Here is a 26,571-nt window from a genome sequence, read left to right as displayed (position 1 = left end):
AAAATTATGTCTTTCACATTTAAGGAAAAAATTTGGTGTAAAAAATTATATTTTTCACATTTTTGCACTCTCATGTTCCATATTCTCACCCACACTCGGCAACTTACCTATCTCTAGGCACAGATCAGAACACATTTATAATGCCAAATAATATTGTTGCTGGAGAAGTTAATTGTTTCACGAGTGCCTCATATAATGATAATGTCAATATGCAAAACTTGTAAATCTTTACATCAAATTGGATTTGTATTTTCTTTATATATGTAATTATGTACTTATTTCTGCATTATCTATAAAGGTATAACATGACCCCTTCATCCCATAAGTGATAGTGTTAAAGTAAAAATCACATGATCTGTAGAGCCTTTAAAGCTGCAGAGATATCATGAGCTTCATGACCCTCAATGAACGCAATGCTAGGGCTAACTTGAGGGACTACATCTTCCCTTTTAAAACTTTCTTCACTGCGCAAAAGCATCTCACTGCCAAATTCCACAGAATTTCTTAAAATAACAGTCTTGTGAAGGCCAACCAACAGGTCTTCATAGTCTGTATCCCCTCTTTCCCCAACGAACACTACCATTTTGGAAAGATCAATACCCCACCTCACTGACAGATACCTGAATAACATGCAGGAACATAAGGTGTGATTGGCTGATCTCATTTTTTACTGTGGTACAACTAAGTCGTGCGCATGTAGACTACACAACACAAAACCATGGTGCACACCCACAGAATTAAGCAAATTATGAATAGAAGGTCTAACCTTAGTGTTTGGGCTCTTGATGCAAATAATGGTACGACATTCAACCTGGATGCAGCATGAGTGTAGACAATATTGCATCGCAATCCTCTCATCCGCAGCTTCTGGCGCAGTTTGTCAACCCTTCGAGTCTGCTAACCACACATTTTAGCAATGATTAGAAAGATTATACCACCATAATGCAGTGTCTTAGATAGTAAGCTCTATGATCTCTCTCCGATGTCTTTTTTCTAATTATCGAATATCATGTACAATGGTTTAGAAAATCTTACCTTGGCTCCTGGTTTGATGATGTAAGAATAGCAACGAGAGCTAAATGCATCTGGATACTCCAAAATATCATCCTCTTCTCCATCTTCTGCCTTGCCAAGTCTCATTATCATCGATCGTACATTCTCACCAGGCCACCTGTACTCAATATGGGCTTCATAGTCCATATCAGCTACGGAATCCCTCCATGGATAGTATAGTGTACTTCCACTGTTACAGACTAAAGCATCGAAATCTTCCAAACGTACATGGCTACGTTTTAATATTTCCTTTGTCTCAAGTAAAGTTAAACCTGTCAACAATAAAAATCCTATCTGGCTTGAGCTCGAAACTGCAGCCTCCATCACATTCTTGATGACTAATGGTAAGGTCTCAGTGCACACACCATCCCTATGGTAACAATCAGTGGCTATAACAAATAGCTCCTGCCTTCTTCCTGGACAGTAACTAATGTTGGAATGGCCATTGGAGGAAGCCATTTGGGTTAGGGCCTCAATGAGTTTGCTTTGTCTATTTGCTGCGTCAAGGTCTCCATTAGGCTTGAAGTCTGCATCAATGGAGAATTTTAAAGAAAGGTCTTCCACATCCCTTAGTGAGTCGCTCATGGGTTCTTCAGGCATAGGCATGATCTCAAGACGGAATGTAGGATGGTGGTTCCTGCAATTTTCAACATGGGAAAGGTAGTTGCGGCAATGTTCTGGCCATGAGAAGCGGTTGATATTCTTTAGGCCATTTTTGCGGCACTCGACCCAGAGGTTTTTATCAGCTACAAGCTTTAGGAGGGCATCTGCTATGGCTTTCTGGTCATGTGGATCGATGAGAAGACCATTGTTGAGTGCCTGATTGAACAAGGAGCTCCCAATCAGATTTGTTGACTACTTTCTTGTGAGACACCTTTTAAAAGTTTAGTGTATAGTTTTGGGCTATCATGGGGTCGAATCTCAACAGATGAGGTTCAAGTACCCACTAAAATCCCAAATTAATTAGTTTGTGGCCCAAGAATCAACCAGTGAGCGACTGAAGAGACTTAAATTATCTATGAGTTTTACCTTGAGAATATCCACAGGCCCACCATTTTTTGTGGCAACAATAGGTAAACCATAAGCAGCTGCCTGCAAGATATGGAGATATTTGAGCCGTAAGTTTTTTAGTCTTTCCTTTGCAAGGATAGTCAACCTCATCAAGTCCATTCAATAAGTGAGATGGATATAGTTTTGACTAACCTCTATGAGTGTCAGGCCAAATGGTTCAACAAGGGCTGGGTTGATGAAAACTCCCTTCAAGAGACAAACCCACCAGAAGTAAGACTATTAGCAGTGTTAATGTTGCAATGAAAAGCCAAGTTAAATAATATACACTGGTGAACTGTGGTCTACAATTCACATAGATTATCCCATCAGGGTCCACCAATTATTGGAACCTGGCTAGCTGATGACTTAAAAATCTCAGAACCATCTCCTAAATTTGACCTTACAATTTGCTTAGAGTTAAATCAGGGTACATATTTTACCTTTGTTTTTGCAGCCAGGCGATAGATCTCAGGGACATCTGACTGTTTGTGATGCTTGGGATATGCTACCTGACCATACAGATCATACTTGTCAATGAGCTTGAGTACTGTTGTAAGAACAGCTGAACTGCTGTTAGCCATCTCCTCTATGTCATCTCTGTTACCAAGTATTAGGGTCTGCAATAAGAATTTGGAATCATCCACAGATGTTACTCAAAATTATGAGCTATGTAAATACCACAAAGATATTGCAGAGAACTGTTATTTTTACCATGTTTGCTAGTTCTCTAAGTGGTCGGCATTCTCCAAAAGCCTTGAGCAAAGTGGTCACATTTTTCTTAGGGTCTGGACGAGACAATGCAAGGATCATAGGCTTGTGAGGGTTTATGAAAAATCGCATTATCTGCATTGAAATACCCAAAAGGTTAATGGTATTATTTATTAAGACATGACATCTATACAAATGAAAATGATCATTTGTTAGGATGACACTATTATTTGCAAGTGGGGAAGAAAAGGATGCCTGACCTCGGACCATATTGGAGGTACGTGCCTTCTGTTTTGGTTTTTATCAAAGTCAATCAACGACTTAAGATCTCCATCACCTTCCAATGAATCTTGTGATGTGACATAGCTGAAGTCCATCCCCGGTGGTATAACCTAGTTCCATGTAATAATCAGATTATGAACTTAGGCTTAGTTTATAAGCTAAAAATTTCAAGGAGTACCCAACTACCCATTTTACAGTACAAAAATGCACATAACACGGAGTACCCTACAAAATGCACATACAACTTCCCTTCCCTTGGGAGATCCATCGGTTTGATTAAGCTAGTATGTTGGTGAGTTTTTTTGCTTAATTAAACTATTGATTTTATCATTGCACAGGAAACTCTCTTGAAGGTTTATTTCGTTAGTTTTATGATCCTGTAGTTCTGATATCTGTAAGTACATATATATTATCTCTGGCATGCATATTTGGAGTTTGACAATTGCTTTTTTAACAGTTTTTTTGTTGGATTGTTTCGGTTTTAGTAAACTTTAAAAAAACAAAAGTAAAAAAAAGCCTTACACTTGTAGGTTCGTCTCAACTAGACGAACTTAAAAAGTAAAAAATAAAAAAAAAAATATTTTAAAAGGTTTACTATAAACCAAAAAATAAAAAATAAAAGTTGGATTAAAAAAAAAATTTAGATGCTTCTAGACTAGACGGATCTAACAAGTAAATTTTTTGACACAAATCTACAAAAAAATTTCAAGAAGCATTTTTTTTTCAAATTACAAAAACGCCACATTTTGTGCAAAAAATGTCCCTTTTTTAGCTGGTCCCAAACAGGAAGATGATTTTAACTGTCATTCGTGTGTTTATCAAGAAGTCACTGTACACGTACCACCATCCTTGCCATGTGTCGGCCAAGACAACTCACTCCACGCTGTCTCCTAACCCTAAGCTTCCTCTCCAACTTGACATCAAACCCATCATATAAACCCCATTGCTCATCAATCTCTTGCCTTGTGCTAGTTACCACCATTTCCGCAGCATCCAACGCCAACTCTTCAGCCTCAATCCTCCTCATAATCTTGTACATTGAATTTATGTCCTCCCTAGACAGCCTCCCTTGTTGAAGTAATTGCTCAAACTTGTTCCGTCCCAAGGAATGCCCTGTTAGGACCATAGGCACGTTCAATGCCCCTGACAAGCGAGCTGCTACTTCCCCTGCATCGGCATAGTGACCGTGAATCACATAAGGCCATGTCGGCTTCCCGCCATCCACTTGCTCTCCTAGAACTCTTGCCATGTTGACAATGTGGCCTAGAGCCCCATCCACAAATTCTGGTACGTGAGGCCACAGTGATTCTTTTGGTATGTACCTGTTGTTGTGGCCACGATTAGACACATTGGCCATGTTTGTTTGGGTGGACTGGATTAGCATTCCCATGACTAATAGTCCTAGGACTACGAATCCGTTAGATTATGTATCCTATCTTAACTAATAGTCAAGTTTAAAATAATTAGTCCCTACTTCAATTGTTTAACCAAACATCGGATTAATAATTTTATTGGACTATTAGTCCAATCCCAAGCTCATGTCCACCCAAACAAACATGACCATTGTATTTTGGAATATTCGAACTCAACTTGCACAAGTTTATTTAAATTAGTGGGATTAAACAGCTTAAAAACAAAATAAATGAAATATGTATGTAATGTAATTAATTACTTATCGCGAGGTCCACATGGGATGCGGATGATGTAGGCACCACAACTACCTGTCCCATCAGATGGGCATGACAACATCTCAATGGGCTCGCCATAGCTAGAGTCGATATCTGATGAGGAGATTTGTCTAGTCAGAAGGTCAACACGGTAAACTCCATTCATGTTGGCCAGTGCTCGTGCAAGCTCTACTACATACTTCACCTGAACATATATAAACAAAATTATGAGCATATACTATATGATACAATATAATACATTTTAGAATTAGAATTGTAATATGAGATTGACTTAATTTAAATGCTGCTTTTTTCAGTTTAGACCATTGATGGCATTGGCTTGGCATCAATTAAGGGCTAAGTGGATTGTGTATTCTCTTCCCATAGTTACATTGTCATTAATTAACTACCTGACCACCAGTATCTGAATCTCTTCCAAGTTCCATGTTTTCTCCACGCACCAATCCATGCAGACTACATAACACGATAAACATATCATATCAGACTCATACCCATTAGTATCATCCTCATTTCTAGTTCCATATTTTGTACAATCAATTTGACAAGTATTGCCTACTAGAAAATAGCATAGGCCTTGTTTGGTGCAACTCCTTAGAGTTGCTTATAGCCTTTTTATTTCAAAATTTGTGTCAGATAGTTTCTGCTTTTAGCTTACGAGGTAGAAATAGCTTTAAAAAAAATTGAAAATGCTGATTATCTAGAAGTTGGGTTTTCTTTCTGTTTTCAGTTTGATAACTGTTGTGCATGTAGTAGTACCTAATTAGGACGATGTAGAGGCGCCCAGATTTGTGGTCGTCTGACCAGATTTGCATATCGGAGGTAATTCTGGGAATCTTATCTGATGATGGAGATTCTGTTTGATTGATATCACCCTTCTCCCTTTCGCCTTCAGAAAGGTCAGAAAGGTCGTCTGCAGCATCCTTGCGCCCTTTCTCCCGCTCTCGTCGTCGTTTTGTAAGGTTTTTCTCATCATCCCAAGCTATCTGCAAAGGTAACAACAATTTTTTCTCCCAGATTTCTAAGTCCCAAACATTATATCAGACCATGAAGAAAAGCTACATAATTATATAAAGTTGTTCATTACAACATTTGTAGAGCTTTTTTACTTTTAACAGCAGTATCAGTTTGTGTGTTTTACCTGCTGCTGGATTATAGTTTACATATTGTTGTTCTTTGGTTTTCATGAAAAGAATCATCTAAAAATGTAAACAAGTTAATGCCACCAAAAGGGGACAAAACACAGAATATTGTTAATGAAATTGATTTCTAGCATTTATTTTTCTTGTTTTTTTTCTCACTCGGATACTTACATTCTTTGTGATCCTTGTGACCCTTTGGTTCATTCACTGTGAGAAAGATTTTGGCATCTCAAAAGAGGCATTTCTGGAGGATAAAATTAAAGTGGCAGTAGGCATGGCCATCTGTCTTAATAATTTGTGCGAATAGCATTGGGCTCCGTACGGTTCATGGATAGAAAAATGCCCTGGAGCTCTAATTATTGAGCTCTAAAGAACTAGCAGTGGGTCCCACTCACTGTGATGTGATTTTTTAGGGTGTGTTTGGTAACGTTTACGTTTTCAGTTTATATTTACAAAAATTTTATAAACTGGTTTTTGTTTATTTTTTGTTTATTTTTAGAAAAACATAAACTACAAACGCGTTTGGTAATTGACAAAATGTTTAAAAAAAATTTTAAATATAAAAAAGAGTGAGAAATGGCGAGTGGTAGCAAGTGGCGGCGGAAGACGGTGGTGGAAAGTGGTGACGGTGGGTGGTGGTGGGTGGTAGCGAGTGGGTGGTGGTGGCGGGTGGTGGGTGGTGGTGGTGGGCGGGTGGTGGTGGCGAGTGGATGGGTAGCGGTGGCGAGTGGTGGGTGGTGGTAGGTGGTGGCGGGTGGTGATGGTGGGTAGGTGGGTGACGGTGGCGGGTGGCAACAAGTGGGTGGTGGTGGTGATGGTAGCGAGTGGCGGATGGTGGTGGCAGGTGGGTGGCGGTGGCGGTGGCGGTGGCGGTGGTGGTGGGTGGGTGGGTGGCGGATGGCGGGTGGTGACGGTGGTGGTGGTGGTTGGGTGGGTGGGTAGGTGGTGGTAACGAGTGGGTGGTGGTGGTGGTGGTGGTCGCAGGTGGGTGGCGGGTGGGTGGTGGTGGTGGTGGGTGGTAGTGGGTGGTGGGTGGTAGTGGAGGGTGAGTGGCAGGTGGCTGGTGATGGTGGGTGGCTGGTGATGGTGGGTGGCTGGTGGTGGCAGGTAGTGGATGGTGGTGGTGGCAAGTGAGTGGTGAGTGGTGGGTGGTGGCGGCAAGTAGGTGGTGGTGGCGGCGGGCGGTGGATGGTAGTGGTGGGTGGTGGTGGTGGTGGGGGTGGGTGGTGGTGGCGGAAGATGGTGGTGAAAAATGGTGGCAGGTGGTGGCTAGTGTTGGGTGGTAAAAAAAAAAACTGAAAACTCAAAATGAAAACACATTTTTTGTGTTTTCATTTTTTGGCCAAATTTATAAACTGAGACCACTGATTTATAAATCAAAAATTTTACCAAACAAGTTTTTATTTGAATTTTTTAAATTTTTGTAAATATAAACAGAAAACTGAAAACGTAAGTGTTACCAAACGGCACCTTAGTTTTCGATTTTTTTTTTTTTTTTTTTTCCCTTACCATATCATTAGTGTTCCATTAGGGCATTAGTGTTCTGAAACATTGTTATTCATGGATAATCGAATGTCTGTAGTGACTTGATTTGTTGATTTTACTTTTTGGTCCTTCGAATAATTGCCAGCAGAAGATAAATATTTAGGAAAATTATAGTGTAGCTATGAATTTTTTTGGAAATAGAAATTGTTTTACCAAGCTTCAAAACATGAGTTATGTGCTTAATATGATATAAAATAGCTATATATATTGATCATACTTGCAGTACAGTTTGTGTGTTTTCAAATTTCCATACCATTGCATAGGGAATCCTAGCTTCAAGTTCATCATCCATATATATATATACATAGCATCTGAGTCCACGGGATGTGTGGGCAAATGAACATGCATTGATTTGTTGATTTTACTTTTTGATCCTTAGAGTAACTGTTAGGCAAAGGTAAACATTTACACCATGTCTAATTTGGAGATTTGAGAAGGGATTTTAGAAAAGGAAAAGAAAAAAATGTGTGAAATTAGGTGAAATATAAATATATTTTATTCACATTTTATGTTTGGAAAGATAATTGAATTTTTTTTTTTGGTTAAATGTGGTATTTATGAGAAAAAAAGTGAAATAATTATGAATTTAGAGTGATATTTTATTTTATTAATTATTTTAATTTATTTTATCTTTTAATGCTATTTTTGTCTAAAAAGTGAAAACAAACCTATTGCCAAACACGGAATGAGAGAGAGAGAGAGAGCGACCTGTTTCTTTTTACGGGCGAGATGCCAAATACGCCAGCACATATTCTCAAGTCTGTTGGTGCGTTCACGAGTATTCCTTGTAGCTATTACCTGTCAATTCATAACACCACCATCAAAAAACACAAAAATAATCAAACTCACACGCCTGTTTGTAATCCTTTCATTTTCAATTTTCATTTTATATTTGTAAAAATTTTAAAAATTGTTATAAAAATTTATTTAATAATTTTTTTATTTATAAATAATTATCTCAATTTATAAATTTGAAGAAAAAACGTAAACTTAAAAAATGAGTTTACGTTGGTTTTTAAAAAGAAATTTAAAAGTTTAACTAATAAATTTTTCTTTTCAATTTTTTTTTTTCAAATAATTTTTTTTTCTAATTATAATGTGTATGATCTCATTTTCATAAATAATAAAAAATAAATATAAATATTTTAGATCTGAACAAACATATTTTTTAGTTTATATTTTTAAAATTTTTCAAACATTTTTTTCAAACCAAATGCATTTATACTTTATGTTTTTTTAAAAATAAATAAAAATTAATTTATAAAATTTTTATAAACATAAATTAAAAACGTAAATATTACCAAACAGATAGTAATTTCCCACTTTGACTTCACATCTCCTTTTCACATTTATGATTGACAATAGTTAAAATAAGCACCACAAATACTTCTTCACATACACTAATTATAAAGATTTCTCTTTTACAAATAATCTTCACGAGCTACATCACATGTCCTCTTAAATTTGGAATATCTATATATATTTTTGGTACATAAAATTTGAGTTTATTGTCATTTTACTTGGCATTAATTAACTTGTATACAAGTTATGCACTACTTCGTCCTGTTTGATTCGGTGCTTTGTTTTGTTTTATTTATTTATTTATTTTTTTTGTTGGCTTATTTTGTCTTTAGTCATTTTTTTATTTATTCTTCTAGATTGTACTCAATGAGATGGATTGGAAAATTTAAAAAAATTAAAAATTTCAAAAAAAGTCTAAAAAAACAAAAATAAACAAAGAATGGTTTTTTATTTATTTATTTGTTTGTTTATTTTGGATTTTAAAAAAATTAAAAATTTCAAATTTTTTTATTTTATAGATTTGTCTACATAAGACAAACTAGAAAAGTAAAAAAAATTGACATAATTTTGAAAAACAATCTTAAAGATAATAAAATAAAATAGAGGAAAAAATGTAGCTTATGTGGGAGTTCATAGGGCCTTTTTTTATTATATTGTCTTTTTAATTTTTAGAATTGTGCAAGAGTGGCAAAACTTGTGATTAAAGTTTACTACATAAAAATAATTTAAAAAAATTAAGCAATATTTTTTATGACTTTCTAGTTATCAAATATTAGTTTGATAGAAGTTGTAAACATGCACAAAGTTCAAGTTACTAAAAATTTATAATTATTGTGCAATTCTCGCGTTGCGTAAGAATGGTATTTGTATATTTAGGGGTTGTTTGAGATGACCTAAATAAGTGTATTTTTTATCTTTTTACGAAAAAATGTGTAAAAAAATAGAGAGGTGATGTGGTAGAAAAAAGATAAAAAGATAAAAAGATAGATTATTTTGTGTATGCCAAACTTAGCCTTAGAATGGTTCATTATGTTTTTCACAACTTAGTTTTTTTATCTTCAATTTCTTGTATCTGTAACATGAATTATTTTTTTTAAAGCAATGTAACATGATTTTTTTTTTAAACTTTTACAGTATTAGTCTATTGCTTTAAAGTAGGAAATATCTCCATCTTCAATAAGAAAGTTTGTCCTCGTTAATGCTTAAAATATCTGTGCAAAGCCTAACTTCTTTGGAACATCTGATTAGATATCAATGCAAAAAAAAAAGTCCAGAATCCTTACTCTGGTTAGGGTTACAAATGAATAAAGTCGTTCGTGAAGAGCTTCAAATTCAGCTTCATAAGACACTACAAGAAAAATCATTTTTGGCGACTAAATTTTTAGTCGCCAAAAGTCCGCTTTTAGTCACGGAAAGTCGAGTTTTCACTTTCAGCGACTAATTTTTTTAGTCGCCCCTTTTGTCGCGCATACGTGGTCGCGAGAGGTATCGGCGACTAAACTTTTTTTAGTCGGCAAAAAAGAGCTCTTTAGCGACCAACTGTTTAGTCGCCATTGGTGCATTACACTTTTTAAAAGCACACATTTAGCGACTAATATTTTAGTCACCAATAGTCCATGAATCTCCGACTAAATTATTTTGTCGCCCAAAATAACACTTTTGGCGACTAAAAGTTTAGTCGCCAAAGGTTCTTCCGTTAAAAAAAAAAAAACAAATTCTTTGGTTTTTCTGATATTCAAATCGTGAACCATTCCAACTGCCAACACCTTTACCAACATACTCCCTTCACTATGCCACTTGAACATCACATGACTATATATGCAATATATATTATTTATATACTATTTTGACCGGTATTCATACAAAACCATATATGTAAATATAATTATTTTTATTGAATATAATTTATGTAAAAAATAAATTATTTATTAAAAAAAAATGTAAGCCACTTTTGGCGACTACATCAATTATTTAGTCGCCAATTCTATGAGTTTTGGGCTACTAATTAATTTGTTGTCGCTAAAAAAATATGTTTAAATTAAAAATAGCACTTTTGGCGACTAAATCTGTTTTTAGTTGCCAAAAACGTCCCGTTTTGGCTACTAAATTGAAATTTAGTCGCCAATTCACTGTTTTTAGCTACTAATTTTTTTTTTGTAGCCAAAAACCTTCATTTTCAGCGACTAATCTTTTTTTAGTCGGCAAAAGACCTATAATTTAGTCGCCAAAACCATCACTTTTGGCTACTAAATTATTTTAGTCACCACAAACCGTCGCTTTTGGCTACCAAACAACCTTTAGTCGGTAAAACTGCTACATTCGGCGACCAACAAACAGTTTAGTCGCTAAAACCCTGGTATTCGGCGACTAATTCATTTTAGTCGGCAACAGGCTTCATTTTTGGCGACTACATCCAGTTTAGTCGCCATTTGGTCAACTTTCAGCGACGAAATTCTGAATTTTAGTCGCCATTTGTGCTTTTTCTTGTAGTGAGAGCTCGTTTAAATTCGGTTTGTTAAATTTTTTTTTGCGTTCGAGCTCAAGCTCGAGCTCGTTAAATTTTTAATAAACAAGTCCAAACATTTTAAAGTTTAGCTCCTAAACTCGACTCGTTAGCTGACTCGTTTAATATTTATTATTTATATTTTAAATAATATAAAAATATGTATAAAAAATAAGATAAATATGTTATTTATATATTTAAAAAATATAAATATAAATAATAGTTAACTATAGATAGTACATTTATATAATAGTGGTAGTAGATATTATTATTTTAATAAAATATTGACTTTTTTTTTAGAATATTTATATATATATATATTGTATAATAAAAGTTTAAATTGTAACTTTAGTCTCATACGCAAGTATGAATTTATAAATTTTTTAGCTCGTTAAAGCTCGTGAATCAGCTTGAGCTCAAGTCAAGCTTAAGCCAACTCGACTTGAGCTCGATTCGTTAAATTTTTATTGAGTTTGAACTCGAGATCGAGTTTGTTAAAATTTTAATAAATAAATCTAAATATACTAAATCTCAGTTAAACTCGACTCGTTTACGATCCTTTTTGCTAACTTGTTCAAAAACAATTAAAATCTTTATACATTTAGAAGCTATACTTTATCATCAGATTGCAATGAAAATTTGTTGCTTTAAGTGTATTTTTTTTGGGGGAGATCCTGATTAGCTACATACACACAGCAACGTGTAGCTTTTTTATTGGCTGTGATCCACTTAGGTGAAAGTGGGATTTGATCTTAGATTTTTAATACAATTTTGCTCAAAGATTTTAACTAGCGCATCTTCAGTTGATACTTTAATTAATCCTAAATAAATAAATTAACAAAAGGATACCTTTGATGATATTTTGGTCTCTATTTTAGTTATCATCTGATTTTTTTTGTCAGTTAACTATATTTTTATATTTCCATTAGTGTTTTGTCTTTATTTAAGTAATAGACTGATGTATATACTTCCAAAACAGACCATGGGGCATATAGATGAGAGTGATGAGAGCGTTTGGGGTTCCAATAGAACCCTTGTTTGATGCTCATTATGAAGGACCCCAAGCCTTTAGGCCCACAAGGACCTCATAATTTTATTTATTTAATTTTTTATAATAAGATCTTTTGGTCAATATATATGCGCGAATCTCAATTAATTTTGAAACTCTAAAATTAACGATGAGACAAACTTCCAATGACCTCAAAATGACTCAAACTCAAAAGCTTGTATATATTGTAGAATTACCCATAAATTAGAGAGAATAATAAATAGTATAAATTCTTAAAAAACCCATGGCCCCTAGCTTTCCCTCTATGGTATCTTTTAAACTTCAATTATTTTATTTGCACAAAATTAATTAGAGAATTCGACACAATTTTCTCATATATATATGTGAGACTCACAAAAAGTAAGATTCAAATCATGTGAGAGGATTGTATTTAATTCTGTGATCAATTTCTATATTTGTTAGACTTTTTCATTAAAGCTATAGCTAATTTTTTCAAGTGCATGGCATTCTCATTTCATTATTGTGTTGATCTTTACACACACACACACACACACACATATATATATACAGATATAATTACTTTGATAGTTGGTTAGAAACTAAACTAAATAATTAGAACTAACCTTGATCCAAGTTCTGTAGAGGTCAGACTCATCAAAGCCATTAACAACTTCCTCAACAAAGTACTTGGTGGTACTGATGAGCTTATTGTCTCCCTTCTCTTTGTCAATATCATGATCAAACTGTTCAAGTCTCAACTTCTCTTCAAACCTTTTCTTTTCATTACCACTACTAATACTGTTGTTGCCATGAACTCCTCCTCTCCCTGCTCCTGCATCCAATATCGCTTCCAAGTACCCGTTTATCCATTCATTCCTCGCCATCTCTATCCCTTCTCGCTCCGTTTTTTTGTTTTTGTTTTTCTTGCTTCCAATCAAGCAAAAGATAATGAGAGAGAGAGAGAGAGAGTATAATATGTATGACTTCTAAATTATCTAAAAGTTTATAAAAATGTATATAAACAATGATAGGCTATGTATGATGAATTGAGTGAAAAAAGGGTGGAGTCTCTGTTCTGTGTAGAAGTGCAAAAAGAAAAGGTAGGCACGCAGAGAGAGAGAGAGAGAGAGAGAGGTATGTTTTTGAGGATTTGCAGTTAGAAGCCGATTTGGAAGAGGAGAAGCTTGGCCACCTTTTTAAAGGCCTAATTTTTTTATTTGTTTTTGTTTTTATTTTTTTTCAGTATATACAATACTAATAAATAAATAAAAAACAACGTCCAATTAGTATTTATTAATGTGTGTTTGGGAGGGAAAAGAAAATAAATTAAAACGAGAATTTTGGTTGGGTTGAGTGGTGGCTTTGGTGCCTTTCTTTTATGGGGTATATTAGCTAGACATCCTTATTATTCTTCGTCTTATTATTATTCTCCACATACAAAGTTATACCCCTTGCAATTCTTTCGTTTTTCTTATGTCCAATTTGATGCCCCCTTTTTTGCATTCTCTTCTTACACACACATACACACATATAGTATGAAAAAAGAATCATTTATTTGTTTGGCATCTTTGATTTGCAAGTCTAGTAATTTCATACTTACCCAAAAGAAAGTCCAGTAATTTCATCCTTCCAATATTTTAATGAAAACGATATATAAGTCTATTTTTTAGATTCAATAATGTGTAAAAGAGATGATTAGTCGATAATCAGAAAAGATATGAGAGAGAGATAATTATCTTAGATATTTTAGTAGGCTAGTATAAAAAGTGAGTTTGTGTAACACTAGTCATACTCTTTAACTGCATTCATTTAATTTTTTTTTTCCCTTCTTCTCTTGTAGTGCATATTTGAAAAAGTTGTATGTGCATTTATTTTTTAAATTTTGTATTCTTTATAAATCATGACTCTTCCGTGGGAAATTCTATGGTACATACTTCTTTTGAGATGTGTAACGTATGCACCTTTGATTACGATCTTTATAGTCTTTAATTATGATTTATTGTGGTTTTACTTTTTTTTTTTTGATCAGCAAAGAGAAAATTAATAGCATGAAATTAAAGGTACATGAAGATGACATGCATCGAGAGAGATTCGGAAGTATAAAAATACCCCTACTACTGCTACTCGCAACCATACAACCAACCCCTAAGCCTTTCGATTTTTTAAACAAAAAAGTTAAGAAGAACTTAACTAGAGAATTAAAATACATGAATCCCCACATATTCAACCCACCAAAACACCCAATACAAACTAAATGAATTACCCTGCACCCAAACTAAACTAAATTAACTAAACCAACCCCGGGAACAACACCAACGCCTCTGTCAAGTCCACTCCTCTGACGCTGTTGCAAGAACAAGACACGCCTCTGCAGCTTCAACCACCCTCTCCTAGCTGCTACCCACGCCACCTCTAAGCTGCTGCAACTCCATTGTGGTTATACTTATGACTTATTGTGATATTAATTATGACATTATTTTGGTTATGATCCAAGAGCTCTTTGATTATTCCTTAAGTAGTGTTTGGTTATATTATATTTATAATAATCAAACTCACAAATGTCATAACTTACATATGGTACACCCATTTTCAGAATGTACCATATCATTATCCCTCTTCCATATAACCTTTATGTACAATATATATATACATATATTCTCTTGACCTAAGTACCTTTTTTCCTTCTTTCAATTTCATGTGTCACACAACATTCTTAGCTCTCTTTTTCAAATATTTGGGTTATTTTTTAGTTTGTTTAAATTGTTATTGTTTATTTCTTATCTATTTTAAAAATATATATATTTATGACCCTAATATAGTTGGTAGTTTTTTTAGAAAAATTATAAAACAGTTATATTAATATAGTTGGTAGTTGATTGTCAAGTAATTGAGACAAAACAAAATATATGCAATAGTAAATCTTTGGTTGTCTTCAATCTTTGACACCTTGGCCAATTTGGATGACCTTGGTATGCATGCGTTGGCCGAGGGAGCCATGGTTGGCCATGACTCGAATTTCAAAGGAAAAGGGTAGTACTAGTTAGGTTGTGGTGATGGGTTGGTTGAGAGGGATAGTGATGGCATTCTAATAATGCCATAGTCATTCTTGTAAGGGTGCGAGTCATGAGATGTGGAATGGCATGTGCACAAAGTGATGGTCGTGAGTGGGTTGGGGAAGATTGGTAAGGGTGGTGATGAGAGGTAATGGTAAATGTGGGGAGAGGAGTAGGAGCAGGTGGTGGTTGAGGGGTAAGAGCAGGTGGTTGTTGAAATGTTAGGAGAAGAAAAGGGGGATAAGGTAATAGGATAAATTGTCTTTGTATGTGAGGGTGATTTGATCATTTTGTTTACTAACCATAAAGAAACTTTGTAGTTTGAATTGTAACTTTTCCTCTTTAAATGATTAGAAATTCTAGTGTTTTTCTTAGTGTTAAATCTTATATGGGATAAATATTTTACCAACACGCGAGTTTAACTGAAGTTTCTATTTACATGAATTTTTCAGTACATCTCTTTATGTATTGTAACACTTTTACTTTGTGAAAAAAAGACATATACACACAAATATAAAGAGATATTAATGGGGTTTGATTAGAAGTTTCGAGTTTAACCCTTTAGTTCATGCATTTTTTAATATCTTATTATAAGATGGAACAACAATGCAATATAAATTGGGATTTTTAATGCTAATTCTCTTACTATATTGTTATAGTAATAATGCTAATAACTTTTACACAAAAATTTTCAGAGTTTCTGGGAGTCTAAGTGGCAAGAGTCCGCTGTGGAAGGCTGGGCTGGATTTATCCTGACTCAGAAATTGAAGTTGTTAAAAAATAACCTTAAAAGTTGGAATGTAGAGGTTTTTGGCAATGTAGTGAATAAATTAAAGTCTGTCGAGGGAGATCTTCACAGCTTGGATCTTCTGGCAGAGGTTAGAGACCTTGATGGGGAGGAAAAGGTTAGGAGAAGTGAAGCTAGAATTGAAATGTGGAGATTGAGTAGGATGGTCGAATGGTTATGGCTGCAAAAGTCTAGGCTTAACTGGACTATGAAAGGGGATAAGAATACAAGATTTTTTCATGTCATAACAAAATGCAGAACAATAAGAAATGAAATAAACTCTATTACAGAAGGGGATGTGGTGTTTGAAGAGCCGAGGCATGTAAAGAGCAAGGTGCTTGAATATTTTCAAAATCAGTTCTCAGAGAGTTGGGCAGCAAGACCTGTGTTGGGGGGTCACTTTCCTTCAGTACTAGATAGAGCCAGGGCTGACTTGCTTGAAGCAGAGTTTACAGAAGCAGAGATAAAATCAGCTGTGATGGAGTGTGATGGGAACAAAGCACCGGGACCCGATGGGTTCAATATGCTGTGCTTCCAGAAGTTTTGGAATGTCATGAAGGGTGAGGTTATTAACTTTGTGAACGAATTTCATAGGAATGGCAAGCTGGTAAAAGGCATTAACAGTTCCTTCATAACCCTCATTCCTAAGAAGGACAATCCAATTGGGCTAACTGACTACAGACCCATAAGCTTGGTGGGTTCGACTTATAAAATCCTAGCAAAACTGCTGGCTAAGAGATTGAAATCTGTCATGCCATTTATCATTAGTGAGCCCCAGTCTGCGTTCTTAAGTGGGCGGAATATTCTAGATGGTGTACTTATTGCGAATGAGGTTGTTGAGGGTTGGAAGAAAGCAAAGAAGAAGGGAGTACTTATCCAGTTGGATTTTGAAAAAGCATATGATTCCATAAATTGGGGCTTCCTTTTCTCTATGTTGAAGAAGCTTGGGTTTGGAGCTAAGTGGGTCAATTGGATGAAGGAGTGTATTACAAGTACAAGAGTCTCAGTTCTAGTCAACGGTTCCCCAACTGAAGAGTTTAGCCCTCAAAGGGGTCTAAGGCAAGGTGATCCACTGTCTCCTTTCTTGTTTAACCTAGTTGCAGAGGGTCTCCACTTGTTGTTGAGTAGAGCTTGTGAGCTAAATCTTATTAAAGGGGTGAAGGTAGGATCTAAGGGAGTCTTATTGTCTCACTTACAGTTCGCAGATGATTCACTCCTATTTTGTGAAGCTGAGGTGGAAGAGGTGAGAAAGTTGAAAAGGGTGCTAAGATGTTTCGAAATTCTGTCTGGTCTTAAAATAAATTTCCATAAGAGTGTGGTATGTGGTGTGGGTGTCTCTTCGGCTAGGATGAATGAAATGGCTGCAGTGTTGAATTGTAAGGTTAAAAAATTACCACTCACTTACTTAGGGCTACCTCTCGGAGCTAATCCAAGAAAGAAGGCCACTTGGAAACCAGTTGTGGATAAGGTTAAAAGTAAGTTGGCTGGTTGGAAGAGGAAGATGTTGTCTTTTGCGGGGAGGCTCATACTTGTTAAAACAGTAACCTCAGCCTTGCCAGTGTTTTATTTATCGTTGTTTAAGTTGCCTGAAGGAGTTGCTTCAGAGTTGGACAGGCTCCAAGCTACCTTTTTATGGGGTGGATCCGAACAGGTTAGGAAAATCCACATGATTAATTGGGAGGATTTGTCTAAAGGTATGGACCAAGGAGGGTTGGGTATCAGGAATTTGAGAAATGTGAATAAGTGTCTGTTAATCAAATGGTGGTGGAGGTTTGCTTGTGAGAAGGATGCGTTGTGGAAACGTGTTATATGCAGTAAATATAAGATGGGGGTGGGTGATTGGATTCCATCACTCACTCCGTCAAATAAATTCTCACCAATTTGGAGGGGGATCATCTCTGCTGCTGATCAGTGCACTAGCTTTAAGGAGCATTACTTGAACAATTTTCAGTTGAAGGTAGGGGATGGGCAGAGGATAAGCTTTTGGGCCGATAATTGGCGTCGTTCTGGGTGTTTGAAGGATGAATTTCCTACTCTATTCAGGCTGTCTTTGGAAAAGAAGGAGACCTTGAGCATTTTGGTTGATAAGAAAATCAGAGCAGGGGGTTGGGCTCTGGCTTTTAGGAGGGAGTTGTATGATTGGGAGAAGCTGGATCTGGCTAGGCTCCTAAATACACTGCTTGAAGCCCCTGACCTGCGTCCTGGTTGTCCTGACCAGTCTGTCTGGCTAGCTTCTTCTTCTGGAGTCCTAACTGTGGCAGATCTGTACAAGTCCTTTCTGGCTTCTGCAGGTGATACCTTGAGCATAACAAAACTGATATGGCTAAAGCTTATCCCTCCCAAGGTGCAGGTTTTCTGTTGGTTTGCATGGAAGGGGAGAGTAAAGACCAAGGAGTATTTACAGCGTTTGGGTGTGCTTGATCAGGGAGCCTCTACAACGTGTGTGTTCTGTGGCAGTGAAAGTGAATCAGTGAACCATGTACTAATTTGGTGCCCCTTTGTGTGGAAAATCTGGGCAGAAATGCTGAGATGGTGGGATACCCAAGCTGTTATTCCTGGCTCGGTGGAGACCCTTCTCTGGTGGTGGGCAGGAGGGAAGTTGAGGAAATTAGAAAGGAAGATTTGGGGAGTAATTCCGATGGTTGTAATGTGGTCCACTTGGAAGTGCAGAAATGAGTGTGTGTTCAGTGCAATCACCCCGAATCTGGAAGATCTTTGTGAGGTAATCAAGCTTCGGATTGCCTTTTGGGTAAAACCTTACTTTCCAGATTTCTGCTTTACAGTGTAGGACTTCATCTGCAATTTAAGTCAAATCAGAAGGTGCTTGGGTGGGTCTGTGGGCGGTATGTGAAGGGTATGTCAGTGTGGGTTTAGGCTCCTGGTTTGTGGACAGGCTGTCTGCCAGGAATGCGTCTGTGACCTGTTATTATGCTGTCTGGTATGTTGAATGAACTTCAGCAGGCTTGGGTATGCATGATGCTCTGTTGGGTGGAAATTCTGGAATAAGGCCAGAGGAGTAGTTCTAATGGAAATTCTGATATAAGGCCAGAGGAGTAGTTCTGGTTTGCCTCTGTGCAACATTGAAGTTATATGCCATGCAGTATGGTTGTTCTAATGGAAGCAAAACAGGGTTTCATCTAATTCTTTCCCGGCATCGAATCTGCTATGGCTCAGTTCTGGGTGCCCACACCTTACTTCCTTGCTGTCCAGATGAGCTAGGCTGATGGGTTGGCTTCATCTGTGTCCTGCATTGTTTTGCAGGCTGTTGAGTCTTTTTGTTCCCTTTTGTGCTGTTGTTCTGCTCTTTCATTTTGGAGCTTCGAGCTTCAGTAAGCTTATAGCTCCTCTTTATTGATGTCTTGTATCCTTCTTGTATACTTTCATCAATAAAGATTTCTCTTTGCCGATCAAAAAAAAAAAAAAAAAAAAAAAATAGTAATAACTTGTACTTTGGTGTGATCCAAAACAACTAATTAATCTGTAAAATGTAATTGACATTTATTCATCATTTGTAAAAAATGTGGCCAAATAAGATATGGTGTGTATATTTGGATATGGGATGTGCCAAAAAAATATGGAAATAGCACATCTCTTCGTACCATTATCTTTTATATTTTAATTTGTGGACTTCATCCTGGACCATAACAATAATTTTGAACCGTTCATTTCATAAACTTAGCAGTAAAGACGAGTTGTGCAAGAAATCAGTTTAATTGAACATCACTAGACACATAATCAAATTATATTTTGCTCTTTACAATAGACCAAAACTATAAGTTTGAATATAAATTGTCCATTTTATAAAATAAAATGTGATTTGTTCATATATTCATCAATATCTGATGAAATCAGATGATCTTAATTACAAAATTTTAAAAATGAATAGTTCATATCATTATTATTAGCTCAAAGTGAGACCCACAAAATAAAATATAAAAGAAAGGATAATGCTATGGTACCATATACAAGTTATAACATTTGTGAATTTGATTATCACAAAAGGTTATAACTCAAACCTATAGGAATCATAATTTAATATATATATATATATATATATATATATATATATGAGTTATAACTAAACACCACATAGGCATAACTAAGGAATTTTTGGATCACAACTAAAATAATTTCATAATCAACATTACAATAAATCATAATTAAAATTATAATAGATTATAATTAAATATTATAAAAATCGTAATTAGAGATGTATAATAGTACACATTGCATAAAATTTAATATGAAGGCTAATAATATAAAGCAAATAGTTGTCGGTCGAAGTAAAACTTCCAATGAAATTGCTTAAGACAGGTCCTATTAAGTTCATTGATTGGTTTTGATCATTCCATTCTGTAAATAGACCAGAAATTAAATAGATATTCTTGATCAATGTGACAAAAGTAATGTGTACGTCCAAACACTGGATTATTAGCTATAGCTAGAAGGCATGTGCCGACATGTCCATCGCAATCTAACAGTTAAAGGTAATTTTTCAGTAATTTCGAATTATGGATCTCTGATATTTTATAGTATTATGATGGATAGAAAAAATAGATAAATAAAATATTATGTTGAGTGATTAAAAAATATGAGGGTGTATTGAATGATAATTAGTTAAAGAGTACAGATACGTGATATTTTGAAAATATTAAATAATTTTTCCAGTTAAAAACAATTTTTGGGTTCTCAAAAAAAAAAAATGATTTAATTAAATATATTTGTGGAATCAGATACCTAGAATAGGGGCAATTAATGGGTTCACAAGAATAATCCACTTGGGTGACTAGGATTGGCCAATAAAAAACAAAAATAATTTATGCATTTTGGCAAAAGGTTTGTTTTGGAAAAGAAGGAAGAAAAGAATCTTAGGAAAGATAGAGAGAAAAAAAAAATTTAAGGTGAGAAGGAGAAAAAACAAAAAGAAATATTGAAAAAAAGAGAGGTGCCAAGGTCTTTTAGTGGCAAGTGGTATGAGAGAGTATTTGGGTTGGGTGTTTAAATTTTGCCAGAATAGGGTAAATCGAAAAAGCTTCTTAAATTCTTATCTGTTCCACTATTCTTGTCACTTAACGGGTCTCCTTTCTCATCATGCAACAAATATTATATTTTCAAACTAAGTAGGAATCCAATTTTCTTAGACTCGAATATTTAAAATTTTATTATTTTCACATTGACTATCCTAACAAAACAAAACCCTTCAATAACATCGATACATGAACTTCATTATTACTAGTAATGTCATTATTAGTAATGGGATTACCTTCCCTTCAAGATTTTCGTCATCCTAACATTATTTTAGGAGTAACATTATCTGTATTTCCAAACCTAAAAAACAGAAAAGAAAAGAGAGATAGGTCTAGTGTATGGACATGGAGGGTTGGGAAGGTTACATCACATCAGAAGAACAAAGGGATCAAGTGGATATTATTAGTAGTAGAGCATTGGAGGCAATGGAGGTGGGGGGAATTAGTTGAAAAACACCAAGATGCAATCCCAATGGATATTTCAAGGAATATCCAATTGGTTTAATTAAAAGACTCTCTCTTATCAAATTTGTGGCCATCCAACTTTTCCCACCTCCAACCTTCCCAAGAATTATATGCCACTTGCATGCATTTTTTTGACATTCCAGTCACTTAACTAAGTTTTATATATAAATGTAAATTTATATACACGTATATGGATGAATGCATAGATAATATATATATGGAAACAGCCCTGTTGGTGTGGATCTCATTTGAAACTATGTTTGCTTATTTTCTCATATTCAAATAGCTTCTATGCAACTGTCCAGGTTTTTTTATGTTCAATTTTGATTTCTTCAAAAAAATTCCCCCTCCATCTACAAATATCTATGTATTAATTTTAGAAAAATAGTTATAAGTTACAATCGCCTCTCATTTCTACACATACATTGAGTGTGCCATAACTTCTAATATATACAGTGGCAGAGCCACACCTGGTCCGGGGGGGTCACGTGCCCGGATTTTGGAATAATTTTTTTTTACAAATATAAAGAAAACATTTTAAATAAAAAAAATTATAAAATATTATTTAGAGTGAAATATCAATGACATTTTTTTAAATTATGAGAACAATAATGGTTTTTTTTTTATTATTGAAAATAAAAATATTACGATAAATCATATTATTATCTATGAAAATTTCAATACAATGGTGATGTCCATCATTTTTAACATGCAATTATAATTAATCTCAATGAAGATATGAAATTTATTGAATTGTTAGTTATATTTGACATGTGGGGTTCATTCTCTCTGTGTTTCTTTACTATTGATTGGTGATATCATATGTCAATAATGACGTAGTATTACTATTATATTGAATTTTTACTGAAATTTTGTATAAAAAAATACTTTATCATTATATAATTTATTTTAAAACTTATATCCATAACTTTTTTTTATATTATCCATAATATACTAGTTACAAATATATATATATTTAAATTTCTTGAAGTCAATCGCAAAAATTTATGTGAAATATTTTTGTAAAAATTTTCAATATTGTAATTAATAAGTGCCCCTCTGATTTAATTTTTTGACTCTGTCACTGAATATATATATATATATACATATGGATGGAGTAATCCTTCTATTGAGATAAAAGCAATGCATGGTTTATGAAGACTTGATGCTCTTACTTGCGGGGAGTGCCTTGAAAAGTTGTCATTGGAGGTGATGCTCTTTAGATATATCACACAATAACAAAACAAGAAGCAGCACGTGATACAGCAAATCCAATATAAGACTTAAATTTTGAAAATTAAATTTAGTCACTATGATTGTGTTGATAATCGGGTTGTGCATAGTGAGCGGGAGACTTATAACGGCAAAAATAAATAAAAAGAATCTTATTATAAAGGCACTATCACCCAAAAACAACCCTCTGAATTTTTAGCTCTCATACTAAAAAACACACCCAAAAAAAAAAAAATTCAAGCTCTTGTGCAGACTCCAAGTTCCACCCAAAACATGAGGAACTTGGGACAGTTATTGGTTTTTTTCCTTACTAGCATACCAGAGACTAAATTACAACAATTATTATAAGCTGCAGGAGCTGGATACCCCATTTTTGCAAACAAGAAATGTTTAACAACTTAGACAATAATTTCTCAATCAAGATGGCACAACATGATGTTAGTTTTCTGGTAAATACTGTGGAAGGCCAAAAATCTAAAGCAAGCATATATATATATATATATACATATATAAAGCCACTGAATGCATCGAGTTTGCCGAAAGAAAGAATCGGATTCAAATCCTTGGAAGCCATTAGATTAAATCTCATCAAATCAATGCCTCTTTGGAGTTGGTCATAAAGCACAGGCTAATGTGAGTCAACAAGAATTGAAATGAGCAGAGCATCTTACTTGGTAACTGCATAACTCGAGTTCTCATCTCCAAGAGAATAACCATGTCAGTGTGCTTTGAGAAGCAATGCATGTGTCTTGCGCGGTTCTCCTTTGTTGAACACAATATCAACCCAATCCCACCTTTTAGGTCCTTTGGCTGCTACGCCATGCAGGCCCCGTGGGCTGCCTCAGCCTGACCCCTGGAACTCAGTAGGCTTGCTGTCATTCAGGCTCCTCTGATTCAGCCACTTCCAACCCAAACTCTAAAGCTTTTATATATATATATATACACATATATATTTATCTCATCTACTATTCTATTAACAAAACGTACACCTGAGCTGGTGTGAACACTCATGTTTTTCCCTTTTCCACGAATGCCTAACTATCACATTCAATAACCATATGAAACTGCTAATCAGTTTTTATTTCTGATTTTGTTAATCTCCAGGAGTAGTGAGGGTGCTAATGTTGAGGAAAACCTCAATGTTTGGCATCAAACCTGCCACAAAAATAACCCACAAAATTTGGGGACGGATTGGAAGTTACTCAAAGGTAGAAACTTGAAGATGGCTCAATTTCATCCACTTTCATGAAAACTTTTCAGCAAGGAGGATAGAAAGAGACGTAAATCAGGTTACGCTGAGTGATGTTGGGAGGTTACCAATAGTCATTGCAAGAGCATACTCTGTCTTTAAAATGGTGGAAACGGTTTGAATCTCTCACCACAATCTCCCTTTGAACTAGTCCTGATGCAACTTTCATAAAGTTATGGCAGTCAACACAAATACGAATGTTCTTCACAATCTGAATAACACCCCTGCTGCACTGTAAGCTAACTGCATTCATTAAAGCAAACACCAAAGCAAGCTTCTCACTATGGTAATACAATTGCTCCTCTTTTTGCTCCTCTTCCACGTCCTGCAAGACCAACCTTGTTTCAGGTACATAACCCAAACCTTTCAACCTCCCAACTAGCTGTTCGAGACTGGCACGTATTGCCTCTCCCTGAGGGTGCTTTTGACCACCAGAGGCAAACTCATGGACTTGACTCCCAACTTCAATCCAGCTCAAACCGGGCTCTTTTTGTACTCCAAGCCCTTTCATCTCCCTCCTTATAAGCCCTGCTTCAGTAAAAATACCAGCTGAGCAGTATATATTTGACATTAATACATAGCCTAATGAGTTTTCGGGATCCAATTCCTTCAGTTTTGTTGCTGCTAAGTTCGCCAAATTGGTTTCACCGTGTTTCCTGCATGCTCCAAGGAAAGCACTCCACACAACAGAATCCGGCACCATTGGCATTTCGCTTATAATTTTCTCGGCTTCAAGAACACGACCAGCACGTCCAAGAATATCAACCATGCAAGCAAAGTGATCAAGTTGAGGAACAATACCATATTTTTCGGACATAGTGTCGAAGATTCTAGAACCTTCTTCTACCATTCCGGCATGGCTGCAAGCTGAGAGGAGGGCAACAAATGTGGTGGCATCAGGGTGGACATTCATTTCCCCAAATAACTTGATTGCTTCTTTGGCCTGACCATGCAAGGCGTAAGCCTTCAACATTGTATTCCAAGAAACCGTGTCCTGGAACTCTGTCTCATCAAACACTTGCTTGGCTGAGCCAATTGAGCTACACCTAGCATAGGCATGAATTAAGGCATTCGCAACCACTACATAATCTTCAAACCCAGCTTTGATTACTTGTGAATGGACAGCCAAGGCAGACCGCTGAGTCACAAGTCCTGCACAAGCTTTTAGTACAGCCGAGAATGCATAAGAGTCTGCAGCTAAACCCTCTTGAAGCAACTGACAGAAAAGAAAGAAGCCCTTTTCTGGGTCCCTTTCTGCGAATGTTGCTATGATACCGGTCCACGAAACAATATCTCGACTACCACTGGTCTCCAAAAAGATATTGTAACAATCATCAACTGCTCCACCTAGGTCTGAATAAGCTTTTACGATAGCTGTTGCCACTCCAATTTCCATTAAAAACCCAGTCTTGATCACTAGACAGTGCAATTGGAAACAACACTGGAGACCTAAAGCAGCATCGCTTCTGCTGCTGCTATTTCTATTTCGACACAAGGAAGATAAGACACTGAGGAGCGTGGCGCGATCAAACCCAACGTCCTCACAGTGCATCAATGAGAAAAAACCCATAGCTCGGTCCTCCAATCCGCGAATCGAAAACCCTGCAATCATTGAATTCCAGGTAACTAGATTGCGAAACTTCATATCCCTGAACACCATCCAAGCCTCATCTTTATAATCATCATCATAAACACCATAATCACAACCGTTCGAATACATTTTAATAAGAGCATTCGCTACGTAAATGTAACGATCAAACGAGGTTTTCAAGGCAAGAGCATGTACCTGCCGGCCACATTCGATTCCACAAGAAGTGATCACGCTCGCATAAGCAAATTCATTCGGGTGGCAATGAGCTAACATACTAGCAAATAGACTGAAGCTCTCGTTAGCTCTACCAAATTGGGCATAACCCGAAACAAGAGAGGTCCAAGAAACAATATTTCTGCGAGGCATTTCGTCGAACAATTGATGGGCATAGTCCAAATCGCCGCATTTAGCGTACATGTTGAGAAGATGGTTCGTGAGATGAAGGTTAAAATGGTAGTTGGGGTTGTGGGTAAGCATGTGGTGATGGAGAGCTCGGCCGCGGCGGAGGGAGTTGTGGGTGGCACAGGCGTGGAAGAGAGTGGCATAGGTTTGTTGGGAAGGAGGTAGGTCGAGTGAGTAGAAGAGAGAGAAGGCTTGTTCGAGGTGGCCGAGAGTGCAGAGAAGGTGGAGGTTTTGAAGGGTGGCGGTGTGGTGGTGGTGTGATGGTGGAAAAAGAAGATTGGCGGCGGTGGTGAATGGGCGGACGAGGAAGGTGTGGAGGCGTAGAGGTGATCGTAGTAACATCACTCAGCAACGCACAGCAGTGCGTGGTGAAGGGCTCAGGAAGGTTTCCATTTTGTGTTTTTGTTTTCAAACTTTTAAGGATTGTTTGAGCTGTTCTAAATAAGTGTACTTTTTATATTTTTAGACTAAAAAGTTGAGATTGA

At 35.9% G+C, this 26,571-nt stretch overlaps 2 protein-coding genes across 3 annotated transcripts; both read right to left on the bottom strand.

The window, feature by feature from the left end:
* Positions 1 to 227: 227 nt before the first annotated feature.
* On the bottom strand, positions 228 to 13,449 carry ATSPS4F (Sucrose-phosphate synthase family protein). Of its 2 annotated transcripts, XM_028234993.2 has the most exons (14): positions 12,903 to 13,449; positions 8,174 to 8,263; positions 5,538 to 5,764; positions 5,171 to 5,234; positions 4,766 to 4,965; positions 3,935 to 4,415; positions 3,072 to 3,203; positions 2,815 to 2,946; positions 2,544 to 2,720; positions 2,257 to 2,310; positions 2,083 to 2,145; positions 1,036 to 1,872; positions 767 to 894; positions 228 to 620 (listed from the first exon to the last, which is right to left on the bottom strand). In XM_028234993.2, the coding sequence occupies exons 1-14, from the start codon at positions 13,161 to 13,163 to the stop codon at positions 347 to 349; spliced, it is 3,120 nt and encodes a 1,039-aa protein (XP_028090794.2). In that variant the 5' UTR covers positions 13,164 to 13,449; the 3' UTR covers positions 228 to 346. The 2 variants fall into 2 exon arrangements, with proteins under 2 accessions (XP_028090794.2, XP_028090807.2); XM_028235006.2 differs by lacking the exons at positions 2,815 to 2,946; positions 3,072 to 3,203.
* A 9,716-nt stretch (positions 13,450 to 23,165) lies between these two features.
* Positions 23,166 to 26,509, bottom strand: LOC114290996 (Tetratricopeptide repeat (TPR)-like superfamily protein). The gene has a single exon (XM_082872635.1). It carries the CDS (start codon positions 26,426 to 26,428, stop codon positions 24,158 to 24,160), a length of 2,271 nt encoding a protein of 756 aa, XP_082728761.1. The 5' UTR covers positions 26,429 to 26,509; the 3' UTR covers positions 23,166 to 24,157.
* Positions 26,510 to 26,571: the final 62 nt, after the last annotated feature.

Source organism: Camellia sinensis, chromosome 6 (genome assembly GCF_055761805.1).
Source record: "Camellia sinensis isolate YWXY chromosome 6, ASM5576180v1, whole genome shotgun sequence".
NCBI lineage: Eukaryota > Viridiplantae > Streptophyta > Magnoliopsida > Ericales > Theaceae > Camellia > Camellia sinensis.
Note: the sequence above shows the minus strand (reverse complement) of the source record. Positions and strands in the feature narration are given on the sequence as shown.

Excerpts from the sequence above, each read along its gene's own strand:
- ATSPS4F (XM_028234993.2), bottom strand. The coding sequence starts at position 13,163 with ATGGCGAGGAATGAATGGATAAACGGGTACTTGGAAGCGATATTGGAT. Across the intron at positions 8,264-12,902 it reads TCTACAGAACTTGGATCAAG|GTAATAGCTACAAGGAATAC; the intron begins GTTAGTTCTAAT and ends ATGAATTGACAG. Across the intron at positions 621-766 it reads TCAAGAGCCCAAACACTAAG|GTATCTGTCAGTGAGGTGGG; the intron begins GTTAGACCTTCT and ends CATGTTATTCAG.
- LOC114290996 (XM_082872635.1), bottom strand. The coding sequence starts at position 26,428 with ATGTTACTACGATCACCTCTACGCCTCCACACCTTCCTCGTCCGCCCA.